The 21725-nt window shown below is 36.1% G+C and overlaps 1 protein-coding gene across 1 annotated transcript in view; it reads left to right on the top strand.

Moving 5' to 3' along the window:
• Positions 1-21725, top strand: part of ESR1 (estrogen receptor 1) — a 165142-nt gene that overhangs the window by 95792 nt on the left and 47625 nt on the right. Inside the window, 2 exon segments of the mRNA XM_072857942.1 lie at positions 496-612; positions 17065-17400. Of these exon segments, the coding sequence (XP_072714043.1) occupies positions 496-612; positions 17065-17400 (453 nt within the window).

Here is a 21725-nt window from a genome sequence, read left to right as displayed (position 1 = left end):
TTTCTGCTGTTGTTGTTTGTTTCTTAACTGCCCCAGACTGTGTTAGATATCAAAAAATGTTTTGTGCATAGGCCTTTTTAATTCTGTAAACCTCTAACCATTTTGTGCAGTCTATTGGTTAAACATCAACACAGGCACATGGACCAGATGGCATTGTATTTCTCAGGCTAAGAGCAAGGAAGTCAAGGGACTTGTTCATATTAATCTATCCTCTTTTGTGACTACTTTAATTGTTCATTATTTTAATTATTCTACAGAAGTTGTAATTTGTGTTTTTAATAGTACTTTTAAAGAACTTGTGAATAAATGCATTGTGTATAGATGTTAGTTTCACTATCCGTATCAATACTTTTATGATAAATTATGATGGTAAGCCTACCTTCTTCTCAAGATGTTAGATGCTGTACTAAATACCCAATGAAAAATAAGAGAGTATTATAGGCAGTTTTGTTATCTGTGTATAACTGTGTCCTTACTTTCCCTCTGGTTTTACAGGGCACAATGACTACATGTGTCCTGCTACTAACCAGTGCACCATCGACAAGAACAGAAGAAAGAGTTGCCAGGCTTGCCGACTAAGAAAATGCTATGAAGTGGGAATGATGAAAGGTGGTATGTACACAGCAATCAACAAATCCTCAGCATTGGTGTCTGCCTTCCTGTCTTTTAACTTCATTGGACAGCTGATATGGTTCCTAAAGGAGGAAGCAACTAATTTTATTGAGCTGAAGTGTATTAAATCAAAGAGTGATTAAATAAAAAATAAAAACCTCCCAACTATAATGTTATTATTTTTGCCCAAATTTGCATCAAAATTAATAGGAACAATGACTTTAATGGAGTTAGGATTCTTCTGTTAACATTTTCAATTCATTAGTTTTTTAGTCTCTCGTGGTAGACTCCAGATCATGATGAATGAAACTTAACCCAAGATTTTGTAGCATTTTGCAGTTCAGTGTGAAAAGCACTGGTAGTCTCAGATCAGTCCATGTTCATTAAAATAAACTTCTGAATATGTAATACTTGTTCTGTGAATTCTGGAAGGGAAAGTCAATTCTTCTATTCCAGTACTGTACACATATTTTATATGTGAATTAATTTCACCCAACAATATTAAAGGCTCACTCATTTTATAAAAACTGAGATAAATGCCACTTTCTTGGAACATACTTAGTAATGATGTCAGAGAAGACGACTCAGACACAGTGCTTATGCTGAAGTGGAATACCACTAAATTACTTTATTTATATACACAGTTTTTAAGTTTTGGAGGCAAAATTAGAAATACATGACAATACTGAACAATTGTTATGGGGTGTTCTTAGATGGAAGAGTTCTTTTGTAACATGGATTTAGATCGATCATGATACCTGCCTTTCTCCTCTGTGTTACAGTACCTTATGTTTGTCAAAAGCAGACAGAAGTTAGCTATTTTTCATCCTTTTGAAACAGCCAAGCTCCTAAGAATTAAGAATATTTAAGAACTGGAAATCATAAAGTTTCATATTCACTCTAAAGCAGAAGAAAACCTTGTTATAGCCTACTAAAAATTTTGGATTGCTTTTATTAATGAAGAGTAATCACTAACTTTATTGAAACCTGTCTTTATAGGAAAATTTAGCAAACTAGTAAATGCTCAGAAGAGAAAGGATTAGAACACGTCTTATGTGTGAAAGGAGCTAATTATTAAATTACAGATTGGTTCTCCCTTTCCTTGGCACACCTAATGCTTACTTATTCCACAAAAAAAATGGGGCAAGAGAGAGGAGTAGCTCATCATGTTTATCCTTCCCACAACAAAGGATTGTTTATAAGTCTAGTCTGTGCGGTCAAGGTAGGCCAAGTCTGGGAATCTTGGGAGAAAGAGTAAAGGGGAAAGCGTAAAGGAAAACTAGTCAGTTTTTGCTGTGCTTTGAGGTTGAATTTGCATTTTTCTCAACTCAAGGATTAGGCAAGAGCTGAGACTGATTTTGTTAATCTCAGTTTTGGGATGCAAGCAGGAGGAAGGTGTCAAATCTCTTTTTAGTTCTGACACTTAAGACGGTAGCTGATTTTTTTCATAAGATTTAGTTTATGGATCCAGAGGTTTTTTTGTTTCTGTCTTAATATCGTGGTGTATACAGCTAGAACTCTTTAAAGTAACATGTGTATCATTAGTATCACAGCTATGGTCCAGAGAAATTAAAGTTTCAGATAAGGCAGACTAAAATCAGAAAATGCCATACATAAATTTGCCATGCAGCTTTAGCTTTGACCGTTGTACATATGCAGATCATAGTTAAGATATATCATTATGTTTTATGTTGATGATATTATGTCTTTCATTTGGCAAATTTCCATCCATATATACTTATATGTATTTAATTAATGATCCACTGTACCAGTTTGATGTTTTTCATACCTCTTCTCTAAGATATGTGTTGTGATAGGTTTTTCACTGTTCCATACATAATTGTTTCAATCACGCAAAAATTGCACAGAATTCTCAACTAACATTCTGTAGATTAAAGTAGTCCAAAGAAAGACTGCAATTTTGTCCAAATTTTCTTTCTAATATAGATATTCTGGCGTTTTTATTTCATACAGTGGCCCTCACTTGAGTAAAGTCCTGAGGATTTAATCTTTTCCTTTTACAATGCTGTAAGATTTCTATAGTCACTACAGCAACCAGCAGTTCAAAAATAGTCAATGTTGTGGTTTTTTGGTTGGTTTTTTTTTGTTTGTTTAAAAACTAAACTCACAATTTACAAGCAAGGAGATCAGGTGCATAAATTCTGCCTGCTGCTATAGGACTGTTAATAATGCACCAAAGTCCATCTCCGGTTCATAGGCAAGAGTTTAAGAATATTTATTTTATGAAGTCTGGGAAAAATTTCTTGAGATCCCTCAGTTGCAGGTTATAAATCTGGCATGCCTGCAGATGAAGTATTCCAGAAAGGTAAAGTTAATGTAGGATGAAGTAAAGCATTCAAGGTTCTGCTGGAGTCGTTACCGATCCCATATTGTCCACATAGCTACGGGAGAAGGAAATCCTTTTCTTTAGGTAGTACTTGATAATTGTCACATTTCTCTGAGATGAAGATAAAGATTAAATGAATATTCTTGGTATGCCATCTGGTTTACTTTTAAAGTGTTAACTTTTAAATGTTTCTAAATATTTTTGGTTGTTTTTTTATTTTCTCTAAGGAGATCTCTTAAGCTTTTCTGTTTTAATAGATCTCATAATAACACTGTTCTTCAACATATTTTGATCATGTGGTGCTGTGAGTAACTCAAGGTCCACATTTTTCTCTAATAATTCGTAATTCTCCTGATTGAATCTTTTAATTGAAATAATCTCCTTTTCTTCATATTGAAGGATTTGCCTTGTTTAAAGGCATTAATTCTATCATACATTTGAAAAATATTCAGTTGTGTCATATCTCACTTCTATATCTCTCTCTCCACAATTTGCTTATGACGATATACCTTTTAGACATAGTAAAAAACAGCTGTAATCTTTATTTTCTCTAAATGTAATCTCGGTTTCCCTTCTGCACTGAATTAGCTGAGGTTTCTTAATCAATTGTCAAAGCTGCTAACTTGTGTCTTTTATCTATCATTTAACTTCTGAGCAATAGCTGATCTTAATTATTGAGTTTCAGTAAATATGGGGGAAGCCAGATAAAATCTTGATTAAATGCCTCAGGTTAATTTTAAACATAGGTTATAAGCTATGGTTGCTGAGGTTTTTCTCATAGAAGGTCACTTAATGCAGCATAAAAAAGTTCATGTATGTTATTTTTAATAGAATGGACACAACTGAAATGTTTTTGGGGCTTCATTCAGAAAAAATGCAGGCTTCAAGTGTCTCTTGAGCTATGCTGTAGGAACATTTATTTATGAGTTTCTGTGGAAATTTTATCTTTTTTTTTGTCCCGCTGTTCTTTCATCTTTTAAAAACTTCTTTCAGTTCTGAAGAGTTATTTTCTTTCTCTCCTCTTATGTTTGCAAGTGTTTCCTTCTGCATCTGTTACTCTGCTGCTTTGAGAGACGATTAGACTGCCAGAATCTCTGCTGATGTAGTCAGCATCTGAGGCAGAATTTATAGCATTTTGTCCACGTGCTTCACTCTCTCTTTCTGGATAAGCCCAAAAGACCTTAAAATTATATGTTATTATTTAGTCTTTGCACCCCTGTTTGTACGTGAGGATAAAGTGGTCACATGGAGTAATCTCCTTGCCATGTCCCTCTTTCTTTTGGTTGGGTAGCAGGGAAGAGTATCCTTGGTTTTTTTTATGATCCGCTGATGCTTTCTTGAAGATTGTTTCTGTTCTGGTTTGGAGAAGTATATTCCAACTTACTATTTCACACGATGGGGCGTCCCAGCTTCCAAATGGAGTTTTTACAGCAGTTGCAATCCTGAAGCTCCAACCATACGTATGGTCCAGGTGATCTCTGCTCTAGTACAGATCTAGTTTTCTATTTCTTCATTGTTTTAATGGCTTTCTGATGACTTGGCTCCGAAGGACCTTGTTCTCTGAAATCAAAAGCACCTTATTTTTATTGTTTTTTATTAATTAAATATTTTTATAGTGGTAAATGAATGTGGATTTCTAGTTATTAGCATTCTACATTCTTCCCCTCCTTTCATGTGTGACAAGACAGATTTAACATCAAGTGTTCTGTGGGATCTGAACAACAGAGTGCTAGTGGAGTCAGTGGCTATGGCAAAAATTTGCCATAACATTAATGCTACATTAAATAACATTAAATGCATTAAATTTTCCTTAATGAAAAATCAGTTATTTGCCTGGTAGTCCATTTTTAGCCACCCTGAGACCTACATAATTCTGTCAGTTGTCAAATGCTGATGGCTTCCCAACCTCAAGTTTTATGAAATGTGGCAATCAAGGATTTGAGTGCTCATGTGCTAGATCCAGATGGTGATCATGTATACGACCAGGCATATTTACTGTTTTTGAACAGCCTGAAATTTCATGTTGTAGAGAGAAGATTCCGAGTGTTGTTTCTTGTGATAGTGAAATTACAGCATTACAGCGCATTTGAAGCCTACATCCTTCAGCGTTGCCCTCACAAAGTATCTGAGAACCCTTAGAGATTGCTGCGGTACAGCCCAGGGAATAAAAGTCTGTGGTTGCCATAACAGTGTGCTATAACCACATGCCAGGTGCCTGTAGAAACGTTCATTAACTTCTAGAGATTGGAGGATTTCAGTTTTTCTCTTACATTCTCTTGAAATAGTTACCCATCTGTAACCACATGGGAATTCAGTCTGGTTCAGTGTGACAATATTGCTGAAGTTTAAGACAAATTTTTACAGGGAAAAGAAAAAAACATTTGGCAAATTTTCCATCCTCTCAAAGAACCTTGCTGATTTTTGTCTTTAAATGGAGGGAGCTATGCTTTCTTGCTGAAGGCTATATTTGTTCATGCTAAAAGGCTAGGGAGTTATTAAAATCATTCTCAAAAGCAGAGGTAAATCAATGTCTGATGCAACCACTGGAAGGGCTCCAGCCTTTCTAGTTTTCCATGTAATTATCTTTTAATGAAATATTATATTAAAAATAGAAATTAGTGAATGAAGGAAAATGGATTAACAATGTGAAACTATTTTGGTTTGTCTGAGGAGAGCCTTTATGATATTTATTAGACATACTGTTCTGTACTCAGCCAAATAACTGTGTAGGTGGGGCCTGATAAACGTATGAGGAAATGTACATTTTTAAGATGTAATTGATGGGCTGAAAGCATGTACTCAAGCAGCATCTGAAGCAAAGTTTTGTGAGTTTAGAACAGCCTTCTGGAAAAGAAGGTGGATTTGAAACCAGACTTTTTAGTGAAATGTTTCTTTTTCCCCTTTGTACACATGCAAAGTGGATTGTTGCAATTGAATTGTCCCAAAATATAATATTCCACTGTTCTGCCCCCAAAATAAGAAAGAGAGACCATTGTTGTGAACACTTTTGCCAAAAATACTTTATCTTCTTATTTCACTTCACACAATGATGTGGGCTTGAAGGAACTCCAGGAGGTCTCTTGTCGGGCCACCTGCTCAAAGCAGGTTCAACTCTGAATTTAGACAAGGTTGTTCAAGACCTTTTACAGTCAGGTGGAAATGGACAAGCTGTCTTGTGCTTATTTATATGCTATAGCTAGTTATGTAAAAAAAATTTTAATACTGTGGAATTTTTGATGTTTTACTCTTGAACACTTGTTTGAGATTGTAAAGCTAATTATATCTGTATATTTGTTTGCATTTGCTTTTTGGCCTTTACATACTTAAAAATTCCTAATTAGGAATTATTTTAGTTGTGATATTACTTGGGAATAGATACAGCAATGAGACAGTCCCCATTTAAATTGCTGATTAATTTTAAATGAAGTCTAGGGTCCTTGCTGCGTCTCCACCTCTGCCTGCCACTTGTTCATACTACAGGTACCTCAGGGTGTCACTGTGCATTCACTGGTTTTGAGCGAGCCTATGCAGGTCAGAAGAGCTGGTATCTTCTCCTTGCTGAGCTTGAGAAATTCCTAGAGTACTAGAACTTCTAGTTCTTCACTTGGTTAGGCATTTACAGTTCAATTCTAGCACTATCAGTCCTGATATATCAGGCCAAATAGCTTCAATACCCTAATTAATTTATCTAATTTCTAAAATGTAGCAGTTACAATTTCTCGCTGTCTTTGAGAATTATACTAATGGACTCATACTCCTAAAGCTACTTGGCTTTTCCAAATCGTGGTTGATGTATGGTTCCTGTAAAGGCTTTGTTGTGACCCCTGAAATGTCTATGGCTTCACTGTAAATATCGCCTAGAAATGGGGCTGTTGCCATACTTACTGTAGCCAAAACTTAGTATGATTTGTGCAGGAGTGTTAACACTGAAAGGGATTCAGTTGAATGATGGATTAATTGAACTTCTCTTGCTTCTCTTCCACATGTTCTCTGATGCTCTTTAAAACATGTGCTAAGAATGCCAAAGATTGAATGCCAAAATACAGATTAGGATGAATCATGTCGTGCACCTTCATCTGTAATTAGTAGATCATTGGTTCTCAAACTGTGAGTTATGAATAGTCATTAGAGACCCCAAATTACATTTGCCTGCTTGTTAACACCATTTTTTGTCATCAGGTCTGTGAAAACTTTACATGGAAGACCAGTTTTATGATCTGCATTGTAGCTGATAGGAATACTGGGGCACTGCGATATGTAATGTGACTTGATCGCTGAGCAAACTGGGGGCAGAGCCGGGAGCTGAACCAGAATATCTGAATGCAAGCCCTGGACCCTGCATGCCCCTGCTGTGGCTTCTCTCTCCCTCTCTCTCTCTTTTAATAGAAAGTAGTCCTGATTATAGAGGAGAAAAAAATGCCCAGTTTGGAAAAGGACGAGAGACATTTTTTGAAAAAAACACCCACATAAACAGACATACAGCATTCATCAACCACTCAGGAGTAGAAAAAATTGCAACATCCAGGTGCACAGACCAAACTTAAATCTGTTACTTATTTATACTACTGAGTGTCTAGATATCCTTGTCAGAAACCAGGCTATTAAGCACTGTCACTTGAGGCAGGCCTGTTCAAGATTAGACATTAAATTCTGATTAATTTTTTTAGAAGATTTCAGACAATGTTTCTCATTTAAAGTAATTGTCATCCCACCTGGGTTTTCAGCACAATTTACATTTCTGTTTGATTTTTCTAAAAGAGAAATGGGTATGAAATAAAGGGGCTGATTGTCTGAATCATATTCAAAAGAAGTAATTGATTAAGCCTATAAAATTTGAATTTGGAAAGTGGTGTTACTTTCCTGTGACCAAACAATATATTTATGTGGAGAGAACCAAACAGAAAAGCTCTCAAAATCTCAAAGCTCTCAAAATCACCTTGGAAGGACCATCATGCCGAGATACATTACAATATTAGGACCTACATTGCAATGATAGCTTCAGCAGTCTCCATCAGTTATAAATCTATCAAGAATGTAATTATATTCCTGACCTCTACTTATGTACAGTAGCTACAGTGACCTTATGTTTCAGAGGAAGCTGTAGGATTTTATTTTATTTCCAATGAAGCATTAAAAAACTATTAAATTCAGTGGAGGTGTGCCTAATGAGGTCTATCTGCAAAGCAGAATTACTGTAAGAGGTCATTAGGAGACAGCTACCTTGCTTGCATCCAGCTTGTAGACTCTCAAGCCAGTTGTGGTAGGTGACACTCAGGTTTGTGCTCATAAGGGAACTGCTGGCTTGTTCACACTGTTTTCCTTTTGCAATCACTTAGTTTTGCCAAAGGCAGCAATGACACAAGAGTGAGTCTGGACTGAGTCCCAGAGCTCTTCTCCAGCAGTTTAGTAAATCCCTCCTGTATTAGGACACTTGAGAGAGGCTTTTGGATTTCTAGCCTCTTCAACTCTCACTTCAGTTTCAGAATGGTTCCCCTACTCCCCATATGAAGGGTTTCTGGCACAGAAAAATCTGGTTTCTTCCTTTGGGAACACTGGTGTAAAGGATTCATGTGGTTTCTCTGCCACAGCCTGTTCTTCTCTGCGAGCTCCTTTAATACTCTGGTCATCAACTGGGCTATAGACTCTCTGGCTTTCTGAAGGATGCCTTCTTATTTATACTCTCTTTTACTTACCACATACTTTTAGTCTTTTATTCTCAAACAGAGTTTGTTTTACAAAGCACCAGATATTCCTTCTCTCTGGTGATTTTCAACATAATTCTGATGAGGTAGATCAGTCTTGAAGAGTAACAAAATTGTTCAGAAAAGGAGGTGTTTGCAAGAGCTTTTGAAATGCTCCTTTGACAAACTGACAAAATTGTAGGCTGTTAATGCTGCAAGGCTGTGTGTGTATATAGAAGTGTCAAATGTCTCTTATCATCTGGGGTCTGCTGACAAGGAGCAGAACTGTGGACAAAGAGCCTCAGGTTCAAAGGTTGCTCCAGACTGGGAGGTTAGCTGGTAAACCATTTACCGATCACTGTTTCCAAAGCCAATCATAGATCCATCTTTTTGTTGTCCTCTTAGAAAAAAACAAAAAGTCATTCCTTTTCCTTCCTGCCTTGATTCTTTTTCCCCTCAGAGTGTGGCCACAAACTGTTGATTGCTACAGGGGGTTTCAGCACAGTTCCCACGCCATCCTCACACTCGCTATCCCCATTCTGACTTTTTTCCTCTGATTTCTTTGAGCCAAATGTCTTAATTTTGTAATCCTGTTTAACCTAGGAGTTGCAGTCTTTTCCTGTGCATAAGGCTGTCCTTTCTCATAACGTTTCCATTGGCCCTGTTCTGAACCTGTTCCTCGTAGGAGGCGCAGCAGCTGTGTTGCTGAAATGGAAAGGAAGCAGTAAAAGGAAAAGTCTGCCTTACCAGGAAGCCGCAAATAGGGAAGAAAATCTTCAAAGCTAAAAACTCATTTCTGAGCAAACAGTTTTTAAGTAGGAGCTTCTTCCCTGGGTTAAAAGTTACTTATTTTGCAAAATAGTTCCAATAAGACATGAAACAATGCTGATATGAATGAGAAGCTATTGCTTATATGCTTGCTGCCTAGAAACTGAACTCTGGTTCTCCAGTTCTGGCACTTAGCTTGCCTTTACATTTTGACTTGTCAAGTTTCCAAATCTACTTTGTTTCCACTAGTTTAAATGCTTGAAATGCCATCCGAATGTCTGTCAAGTCTGAAGTGGAGGTTAACTTGTAGAGCGCTGACTATTGCAAGGATTTGCAGAGTGCTGCCCATGTACATGCAGAGTGCTGCCCATGCCATCAGGGCCAGCACATGCTAGAAAAAGTGGTACAGCTCAAAGTTATGTGCCAATGACTTTTGAGCAGTAGTTGCATTCTTGTGCCCATGGCTGGGGCAGTGACTGATGCCGTTATCACCACCTGAGTGAGCTGAGTGTAGGAACTGTAGGATGGCAAGGTGCTGGTAGTAATGGAAAGATAGTGAACAGTGGTGAAACATTTTCCGTGTCATTTATGGGGTTTCTAAGCAGTCAGGGGACAAAAAAAGCCAGATATTGTGATAGAGGTTATTTTTCTCTATGGTTTGAAATATTCTGACTAATTAATATTTAGTCCAACAGCATGCTGCTTCTCTGATGGTACTTTGTCAAAAAGGGGGCACAGGATTTAACAGTTCATGGATTTGTTATTTCCCTGGCCTTCCCTCTAAACCTGATATCTTCTAGTAACCTAAGGAAGCAGAGGATCTAAAATGCAATTGAAGTGAATGTATTTTTCCTTGCAGCAGTAGAAAACTACTGTGTCATTACTCAAATTGTGGCTACATGTAAATACTAGTATTAACCATATTAGTTATTATTAACAATATTGTAAACCATCTTCTGTTATTTTGTTAAAAAGCCTTTCTATTGTCAGTGAATCATAATGTGGAAGCCAAGACTGTATCTACAGATAACCCCGTTTGTACACATCAGGGCTAGCACATGCTAGAAAAAGAAAACTTTTTGTGTGCCTAAAGTTTTAGATTGAAATGTTAAGTAATGCACACATACATACCAACGTGAGATGCATAAGGTTTACCAATGGTGATTCAGGTGTTGCTTTTCATTTTCTTGCTTTCTCACTGTGTGATTTTAAGTCTTCGTACGTTGATTTTAATGTTTTGGATTTTTGAGAAGTTAAACCCATTATGAATAAAAGAGCCCTGAGATCTTCAGGTGAAAGATTTTAAAATGTGTTCTAATAACAGGGTACCTGAGATGTCACAGATTTATCATGTCTACAACCTGTCTACGACCAGTTACATTTTTTTCTACTCATATGATGTTTATGATGATATATGTTATGACGACTACAGAAACTACTAAAAGCAGAATTTTACTGTAAATCAGTGAAAAATGATACTAATTTTACTGTAGATCATATATAAAAAAAAGGCCCCAAATAAACACTGTGAATTCTTAGCTGCTACAGCCCTATCTTCCAGGGCTAGAAGGAGAAGCGGCAGAGCAGTTCCTTGAAAGCTGAGTGTTAAAATAAGCAAGAGTAGCAAAGAAAAGGTTTGCTTCTTCTCCCTCATTCTCCTGCAAATATCAGCTCCTGAGATGGAGTGAGAGCTCTCACCAGTCATCTTTCTTTTCCCAAATATTCCCTCAGGAGGCAAAACAAAATCTTACTTAATTATACACATAGAAAGCATATGGAATAACAGGTAAAATTCTTTGTTTATAAAATGTGAAATAAACCCTCCTATTTCCAATAGATGTTATATAGCAGTTTCTAGGATAAAATACTGTCTCATCCCACTGTAGGGACCTGGAATTCTGAAGTCAAATGTGCCACCACTTCTGGTTGCGCAGCATGTACTTCCTCCACCCGTCTTGGAGACATTGCTGTGCTTTTGCACGTTTATTGACAGAGAGTTAAAAAAAGCAATTGCTTCAGAAGTGAATATGTTTTTATGGTCCAGCTACACAATGATAATGAACTTCTAGATTTATTGAAAGAAGGTGGTGATTTTAAATTATCTTAGTTTCATATTGCTATAAGGTTCTTCTGAGATAAACAGCATTGGACTAAGCCAGTTTTACTGAATGGGATATTCTGAGAAAAATACCGCAGCTGCAACATCCTTATCACAAGACAGAAGATATTGTTCCTGCCTAAATTCACAACTTGTGTAATTGCATTCTGCCTACTTACATTTTTCTATAAAATAAAATAGTTATGTCTTCTCCCAAACTAGAACAGTGTTGCCAGGTGACTTGTGTGTGTCACGCAATGACAGCTACAATTAAATTGATGGAAGATCAATTTCTGTGTATGCTATGTACAGTCATGATGTATATTAATAAAGTATATTAATAGTTGATTAAAGTTGAAAGTGAAATTCTCAAATGTTAGAAAATACAGAAATTATCGGTGTGACCTATATTGAACCACCTTATGGTATGATCTTATCAGCACCCTTTGCCCTCCAGAAAATTGCAAGACTTTGTTTCTGTTGCAACTATTAAATATGTATCATGATACTAGCAACCGATTTTGTAGATTGTTTGCAAGGTGAAGCACAGAGATGTATTTGAAAGTCCACAGTTTTTTAGGTTGTGGACATTGCTCAGGGCTGACGTCTCACCTTTTCTGAGGTGACCCACGAGATCACAGATCAAGGAGAGTTTGTGTTCGTGAGGCTGGGCTCCACTTGTAAAGTGCTTTGAGCCTTCTCGATGATTGATGACTACTGATACAGACAGTAAAAAAGTTATTTGCTGAAAATCTGTATACTAAAATGCAGTTAAAGGACTAGACCTCTGTAGACTTTTGGGGTAGGTTTCATTCCAAAAATATTGGGGAATGGTTTTCTTTTCTGCATTTGCAGGTAAATAAGATAAGGTTAAACATATAATTCACCTGAGAGTTTTAACCTTCAAAGAAAGGTACTATTTGTAGAAAATAACTTTATTATAGTTTTTGCTTGCCGCTATTGGAAAGCTGTTCGGAACTCCAGCAAGACTTAAATGGAGCATGAAGAGCTGGGTTAATAAACAGGCTGCAAGTGAATAGGGTTTAAAACGACAGGCAGATGCAGTTTCCATATTAATACCCACTCTTCGTGTGAACAAGCAGAGTGAATGTTGTGCACATGTGGGAAAGAGAAGATGAAGGTCTTTTGCATTTTTTGTATCATGCTAATGAAAATAGCACAATAAGTATACCAGATAGCAGGTGGGTGTTGCAAACAAGACAAAAAGTAATAGCTTTTTTTTTAGGATTTCCAAAATAGTAAACAGTAGGAAGGACATAAAAATATCTTGTCTGTTTCAGTTTTATCAAAAAACCCGTTTTTTTTCAGTCTTAGTGCCAAGAAAGTTTATTGGGTTTTATCAAATCTGTTCCCATTTATTGCAAACAATAAGCATTCTTTACTTGACAAATATTCCTACAAAATTTCTAATGGTAAAGAAATTGAAGAATATTATATAAAGCAGTTCATAGGAAATATATTTAAGTAGAATAGAATTTGAGATTATACATACATCTTTAAATCTAAAATGCATAATTCTATGGTTCACACAGAACAAAGCAAATTTTATTCTATTAGTTCTCCTCCTCTTCTTCCTCTAAATATTCTTGAATATTTTGTATAATACTGAAGATATAAAGGTGGAGTTTTGTTCTTAGCAGTAGGTAGGAGGAAGCTGGCTGTTGGATGGCTGAGATTCAATATTCATTCAATACATTCCTAATTTAGGATTTTTTAAAAATAATCTGGAATTTATTTTTTGTTTTGTTTTAATCACATGTTGGAAAACACTAGTAAAGTGTTTCATTTGGTTAACATTACCTCCACGGTCCATATGTAATTTTATTGCTGATCAGGTTCTACTGACTGGAGTACATAATTACTCAGCATCTTTGAAACCTGCCTCCATATCTAGAAGACTGACTGAATTTGCATATGAAGCTTTATAAAACTGCCTTTGAAAATCTTGGCTCTTGTAGCTTTAAAACTCAAGTGGAAATTGTTTTAGAGCTTTTGCAAGATACATAGTACTTCCATTTTTGGTAGAATGTTGTTTTTCACAACATTTCGCAATTCAGGTTCCTTTATTGGCTGAACAGTGGAATCAAAATTAATGCATTCATATATTTTAAAATACCTTACAGGTTCATTGCACTTTTGGCAATGAAATTGTAGCTTGATGGAGTTGTCTTTTTTGGAATTAGTGACTGTGCATAGCTATTATCTCTTCTTAACAGAGATAAAATTTGATTAAGCTGAAGAAGATTTGGAGGCACTTGCATTTTTCAGAGACATACTCACTCCTATTTGGTCCAAGAAAATGAATAATAAAATCACTCTGTTGCTTGTCCATCTAGGGGTTAGGTGAAGAGTTAGCAGTAATTTCTGTAAATCTCTGATGAGTATGATGCTTATACAGATTCAAAGACCTTTCTGTCTGTGATCATAAAAGCTGCTGATGTGATGCACAAGGAATGCATACTCTAACTGACTTTTTTTTCAGATCTGGTCTCTACAAAATCCAGTGTAAGCTTACTATGTTTGGTTGTTTTTTTTAAATGCCAAAATAAAAATGTAACAATAAATTTGTGTGGGGCTTCTCCTCCAAACTGGTTATTTTCAACTTTGCTCAACGCACCACTTTTTTTCAAGGTGAAGAAAAAGCCAGTGGGAAGCTTGCAGATGAATTAAAAATAAAACTATTGTTCTTTAGAATCCAATTGATTTGTAAACAGCTAAATGTGTTTACATTTGCCACCTTCCCTCTGTTGTGTCAAATTCTCATCACATCCTTGTTTTACTTAACAAGGCAGGCCTGGAATAAGTAAAAAGCAAAACCAAAAAATCCCTTCTGATCTTCCAGTAATCTATGCCATGGACACTTAAGCCAAAGGTGCCCTATTTGTGTTTATTAACCCTTAATGGATTCTTTTCTCCATCAGATTTGGCCTACAGCTTTCTAACATATACCAACTTTTAATTTATTCACAATTTCAGCTTTGTTTCTGCATGGTATGAAGGAGAACCTCTTTTCTGTCCCGAACCTTGCATGAGGCAGTTTCATTTGATACTATCTTGTATTAGAAGAGAAGCGTCAGTGTTTGTACCTTATTCATCTTCTTGCTAGTCCCGATTTTGCAGTCTTGTATCTGGCTTGCAGACCAAACAGACCTGGTCAATTTAGCTGTTTCTTGCACCAAATTTGTTTCACGCTTCGGATCATCTTACTTGTCTTTCTCTTATCCCTTTTTCATTTATTTTCTATCTCTTTTTAAAATGGGAAGAACAGAACTGCACACAGTGTTCATTGTAGTGTGCCTCATGAGTTAATAAAATCTGTGATTTATGAAGATGCTCTGTCCTCTCTTCCTCTCCTAGTAATTTCTAGCCTTCTATTTACTTACTAAACTAACTTATCTGATGTTTTTATAGTATTATTCTAACCTCAAGATCTTGTTTCTGAACTATGTCAGTTCTGAGTCCATCTATTTATGAGTATGTTGAACAGTACAGACCCCAAGAATACTTTTAATTCTTCAAAGGGAAATTTCTAGATGAGCGGCTGTAGAATTTGGGATGTGAGAAAGTTAACAAATGCTTTAATGTGTATGAACCAGGTGGTTTTGTTCACATTATTATGTCTGCATGTTTCACAGGGCAATTTTAATTCAAGAACATTACATTGATATAAAGCATACAACAAAAATATCTGTTACATTTTTGATATAGATAGAGCATGCATGCTATTGAGTATTGCAATGAAGTAAGCTACCAATAAGAATAACTCCAGGATGATGTTTTGCCAAAATAAGTCTTGCATTTTTTCTTAATAGCAAGAACCTCCCCCTCCTCTCCTAAATATAAACAGTTTAGTGGTAGGAAAAATTGGTATTGCTCAATGAAAAATGGGAACAGTAATGCACTTGAGACTTCTGGCTTACAACTAGTTTAACGAACAGGAAAATGTTAAGTAGTAGGAGTGATGAAAGATTTATTGAACTTGCTTTATCTGGAAAGATTAATAGAATGGAATCAGAAAGCCTACTAGATTTTGAATGAATTAGACATAAAGTGCTTAATCTTCAAGTACTAATTCAGTGAAAGCATCACCATATTCAAAGAAAGAGGCAAACAGATCTAAAGATACTCTCTGTTCCTTTGAGATTGGGAAAGGACACCTGCTGATATGATCCAACATTTATATGAAGGAATATTGGATGTGAGATGAAGATGTTGCTAACAAAGACTGGGAATCTAAAGGTTTAAATTTTTGTGGTGTGAAAAAAGCTGAGCAAAGATTGTGTTTCTCCCTCCCTCACCCATCAGAAAGACCTGTATTGATCACTTGCAAGTGCCAGCAGTTCTCAAAGATGGTATTTGTTTGTTTGTTTGTTTTTAAATTGTTTTCTCTTCTCTGTTTCTTGAATAGGTTGCCTCCTCCTTCTCTATAGATAATTCTTTTGATTTTCAGACTGGGACTACTGCTGCTTTTCCATATTGCATGAGAACTCCAGAATAAGCCCTATCATAAGCTGCCTTCTCCTCGTAGCTCAGTTCCTTGTGTGCTTTCTTTCTTACTTGCTTGTCCCTCACCCCCATCTGATGATTGATTTAAGTTTTTAACTCAGCCTCAAAATGCCTGTGCCTCCTCCACTCAGAGCCAGACTTAATCTTCCCTTTATGGTTGGAGCCCACGTGGGCTTTATCATTATATTGTTCTTGTAACCTTTCCACAAAGGGAGATTTTGTTCCACTGTAAGGTCTTAAATTGTTGTTCTAATTGGTAAGGCTGACTTGATAATATCCCAAGGTTCAGGGTCATATACTGCTAAGCACGTTGCAGAAATGTGCAGTAATGACAAAGACTGTTTCTGTTGCAGTTATTACAGCTTTTTGACAGTAGGTCTCCCACATTAGATTCTGAGGTTGCAATTATCTTTCCTTTTCTTACTTCTGTTTATCTACTTACATGGCATTCTTTATTACTGTATAAGCTCGTCATACAATGGAACTTTTTGGGATGGTTTTTATGTAATTAGAAGATCACAGGTTCAGTAATAGGATGATGTTTAATTAAAATAATTGGTGGACTTGAGCAAAACTTTCTTGGATAGTTTTTGAGAGCTACTTCTGTGATCCATCTCTCCCACCCAGATCATTGAGTTATCATTGATGGTTTATAAAATAGTTGTCTGCTAGAGGTTGGGACAGACTTTGCAGCTTGTGCTGTAAAGAAATATTTATTTATTCCCAATTACTGACTTCCTTTTGTGGGGCTAAGGCAGCTATACAGTGTCACTAGTCTAGAGTCCTGTGTAAGCCCAACTGATCTGAATTTTAGGAAGGAGTGCACTATTCCTGACACTATACTTTTTAAAATAGTTTTTCTCTCCAACTATTGATGTAAGATTCCATATATAGGAAGAAATCTTCAGAAAATAAACCAAGAGTTAATGCTACCTGGGTTTATCAACAGCAGATGCTGATTGGCTGAAGCCATGTGTATGTAATACATATGTTCAAGGAAAGCAGTTCATTATGTTCTTGTGTGTCTCTAGGAATCCGGAAAGACCGCAGAGGTGGGCGAATGATGAAACAAAAACGTCAAAGAGAGGAGCAGGATTCCAGGAACGGGGAGGCTTCTTCTACAGAGCTCCGAGCTCCCACCCTTTGGACAAGTCCACTGGTGATTAAACATAACAAGAAGAACAGTCCAGCCCTGTCCCTGACAGCAGAACAGATGGTCAGTGCCTTGCTGGAAGCTGAGCCACCCATAGTTTATTCTGAATATGATCCAAATAGACCATTCAACGAAGCTTCTATGATGACCCTGTTGACCAACCTTGCAGACAGAGAATTAGTGCACATGATCAACTGGGCAAAGAGAGTTCCAGGTAAGGGAAAAAAAGCCCCAGTGGACTATAAAAGCCTCTACATGACAAAGCAATAGAAAAAAGACATACCGGTTTTCACACTACATATTCTAATTTCATGCAAATTGTTCACATAAGTATAAATACATAAAAAATCACAAATTTTATGTTATATTGGTTGATAAAAAACTATAGTGCAATGCAAGTGACTTTTGAAGAAAGATTTATTTGAGAAAAGGTATTTCCCCACACTATAGAATGTTAGACAATTTTTTTGATTGCAAATCCTTTTTTCAGATAAAAGCTAGCAAAATTAAAGGTAAAACCAGATTACTAAAAAGCCAGATCTAACCAATTTAATCTAATCAAATTACGTTAATTATTTAAATCCCTTTTGAAAAAAGGGTTACTCTTATGTCTGTAATGTAAGCCATAAATTCAGCATCACTACTGAGCCCATAAGTGTTAGTATTATTTATTTAATTGCCAGTTTATATTTTTGACCATAAATTACAGATATTTCATGAATTTTGGGTCTGAAAAACAGAGCCAAAATAGCAATTTAAAAGATGTTTTAATCTTTATCATTTTGGTGCATCAAGGTTGTTGAGCTATGACCCTTCTTTTCTGGAAGGGAATTACAGAATTGTGGGAAGTATGTAACATTTTTGGTTGAATGTATGTTACACATCCATTCATGTGGTTTAATTAATTTATATCAATGAAACGAGAGAGTAGTTTTGTAACTAAAGTTCATTATCTTTTAAAATTTCAGTCTACAAGACTACTTTTCATAAGTTAACATTTAAATGGTTATTAGAAGTTTATTGCACATGCTGTACTTTTAGCTTTGTAAAAATACCAGCATACACAGTAACTTACACTTTATAATTCACTGGGATTCTGATCTCTTAAATTTTTACTGTAGCCTTTTATTTCATTGAAATTATGTAGCTGCTTTGTGAAGGGATGTTAGAGAACACTACCACAGCTCTCACTGATATAGCGCATTACCTCAACAGCATTACACCCAGGTTATGCCGTTTTTCTGTTTTCCTTCATTTAAACTTGGCAAGACCATTCCTGGTAAATCAATAACCCATAAAATCTGAGTCTTTTCCAGTCCTCATGGGTTCCCTTTTTACCACTTTTCACATGTCACTTTGTGGGCTCCAGCTATGATCAATGAGAACCTGTGTGTGTTTCATTTCTCATCGTATCTTATAAGAAATCACCTGAGAATTTTATTCTTGACAAAGTCACAGTGGTTAAGGCCTGATCCACAGTCTGTTCAAGTCAAGGGCAGGTTCTCCTGTTAATTTAGGTATGCTTTGGATCATGCCTTTACAAAATGCTTTTGAAAAATGAACATATGTCCATAGTGTTAAAGCTGTTCACTATCGAAACAGCTAAATTCAAAAGACTTTTCTACTGATTTTTAGAGATATAATTAGTCTAAGTCTGTTAAAATCTATTAATTTACATTCATCATGAATATACCACATTCAAAATTCATTATGTTGTCCAACTGGAAACATTTGTTTTCTATGACATTTGATTTTGATAGTTAATGTAATTAATGAAAATGTGTTTAGATACAAAGCAACACTGTTAGGGAACTTAGATCTGTTTTTTATTCAGAAGACTCTCTAAAATTGCTTGTCACAAGATGATTACATCTGGTGAAGATCAAAAAACTGCGTGGGTTACCGAATATATCCTTTATTTCCTAAGCAAGCTTCTGAAATTGGAAAATCAAATGTATAAGGTTATCAACTACTTGTGTATATCCGATCTATTTTACATTTAAATAAATGTGCCTGTTAATTGCCAAAATAGCTCCTAAGGAGAAACTAAGCCAAATGACTCTATGTATATGCATTAATAAGTACACTAACAGGTGAGGTTTGATATAAAACTGGTGAACTTTGGCTAAAAAAATAAAAAAAATCCCTTCCCAGTCATAGTTTGATCTATTAGGCACTATACAAACAATCGTACCAAAGGAAAGTCCTAAAGCAGGAGAGATAGAATATGAACAGTTTGGGGATTCTGAAAGTGCTGGAGACCTAGCTGGTTCTTGGTGTTGTGGCTTGGAGGACAGCATGCATGACCAAAAGCAGAAATTAAAGTATTTTAGAAAGTTGATTTAAAAGAATTCAGGCCCAATTGTTTACCTACCTCTAAAATTGGGTCCTCTAAGAACAGGAATTTTGGAGCTAGGTGCTTAGATCTTTTTTTTTGGATCTCTCATTTGGTACCTAGAAAAGGTTGAGTGTTCTTAGGTGCTGATATTAAATATTAGAAGTACTGATCACCTTTCAGTGATAGGGCCATTGCTTGGACTGTTTGTCTAAGTTTCCTTCTGCTGGAATGTACTGGCAATAAATGTACATTAAGAGAAATGTGTCTGGCAATACAAGTCCTATTTTCACCTCCACAGTATGATGCCTTTGAATACTCCCTTATTACTAGGAATTATGCCATACTATTTAATTAGAGAGGATTTTTATATACTTTATGCATAAACAGAGGAACCGAATAACTTTTTTCTGTTAGGTGAAGTATTTTGTGCAACAGCATTGTGGGATTCCACTCAGTTATTTTCTCAGCTAATTTACTAGGGTTTCAAGCTCTGGAATCAAGGGTAAAACCATCTTTTTCTAAAAAGCGAATGTGCTTTTTACCAGTAGAAAAAATCAGTTGCAGGAAACAGCGTTCCTATGCACACCTCTCAAGCCTTGGAAGCATTGAACAAGTTAATTTAGCTGAATGCAGGCACTTAGCTGATGGAAAGCAAGGACCAAAGTCAATATGAGTGGCTGGGTTGAAAGCATATTTGTTGAGGAATGAAGAAATTGATATTAACAGAGCAGAAATGCAATGAAGATACAGCTTACAAATAAGTGTAAGGACTTTCAGGGACATGTTTGGAGTTTATTTTGCTGTGTAGGCTTTAAAGAAGAGGGAGTGTGTCAAAACAACTAGTAAAGACATTATTTTGGCCAGCCAGTCTTTCTGATGATGTAAATAGGTGAGCATGGAAGAAGAAACAGCTAATTAGAAGATATACTGGATAGAATTGAATCTATTCTACAAAAAAGAGTAATGAAAATTAATTTGCAATGGACTGTGTAGTATAATGTAGGCAGAGGTGTGTTATAAAGACATTCTGAGGACAATCTCAAAAATTAGGTATCTTTGCAGACATGCCCTGATTGGGAAGGTGAGAACTGGTCTAAGTCTTTATTGCAACTTGATCAGCATTAGTTCAAACTTGCTTAAATTGACTCTGCAGTCTTGGCGGTGTTAACAAATTGCTGGGGAAAACAGAACTTGTGGCAGCTTCTTATGCATAACCTTAAAAAATGATCTTCAATATTTAATATAACATGATTGTTAACTGAGGTCATAACAAAGTTCTCCCATGACAATGCGATTCATAATATGCCAAGTGCATAAAAGCTTGTTTAACTTTTCCTTTGAAACCTTGGCCACTGATACCAGTGGGTTTGCCAGATTACATGAACAAAAATCTTGTACAGTGTCCTTTGACATATGCAAAAAATTCAGGATGCCGCACAGGACTTGCTCTTTACATGGCCTAATGGGGATTTTGGCTTAAGCCCTCCCAGATGGCCTCTGTAAGACACCAGTGGTGCCTTCTGATTACCCCAGCCAGCTGGAATAGCAAGCAGCTGCACATAAGGTGGGTGCAAACAGATTGTGATGGGCTAGACTTTACATACACATGTAAATTGAACCTTTTACCATTTAATTGGGACAAATCACTAAAAATCACATGTAGGCAAGGTATCAGCGTAGATGAATAAATGTTCTGCTCATTTCTGAAACATATATTCCTGAAAGATATGACTTTCTGTTTTCTTCTTGGTTTACATAACATCTTGGGGATATAGTACCACCTTCAGTCTCACAGAATGAGGCTTTTTAGTTCAGTGGCTTTTCATCATGGTCTTTGATGCAATGAGCAAAACCATTACTTTGCTTTTCTGCAGAAATGCTGATATGTCAAAGGAATTAAATTGTTGTATTTCATTATTCACTTACTGTGTATATAATTTAATATCTATATTTGGAGTACTGTATTCTCTAAAGGAAGCTGGTATTTTCAATGTAATCGTCAGTAATGTTTTTGTGCAGAAGCTCTTGAGATGGTAAGAGACATTACAAGCTTACACAGTGAGCTCATGCTAAAGAGCTTAGCTTTAAGGAAATTTTGTTGCAAGGGTGAAAGCTTTGGCACTGCTGCTACAATCTTGTATAACTATTTACTACAAGTACAGTAGCTGTACAACTTAATAGCCCTAAAATGGTACACTGGG

This window comes from Ciconia boyciana, chromosome 3, assembly GCF_034638445.1.
Source record: "Ciconia boyciana chromosome 3, ASM3463844v1, whole genome shotgun sequence".
In the NCBI taxonomy this organism is placed as follows: Eukaryota; Metazoa; Chordata; class Aves; order Ciconiiformes; family Ciconiidae; genus Ciconia; species Ciconia boyciana.
Note: the sequence above shows the minus strand (reverse complement) of the source record. Positions and strands in the feature narration are given on the sequence as shown.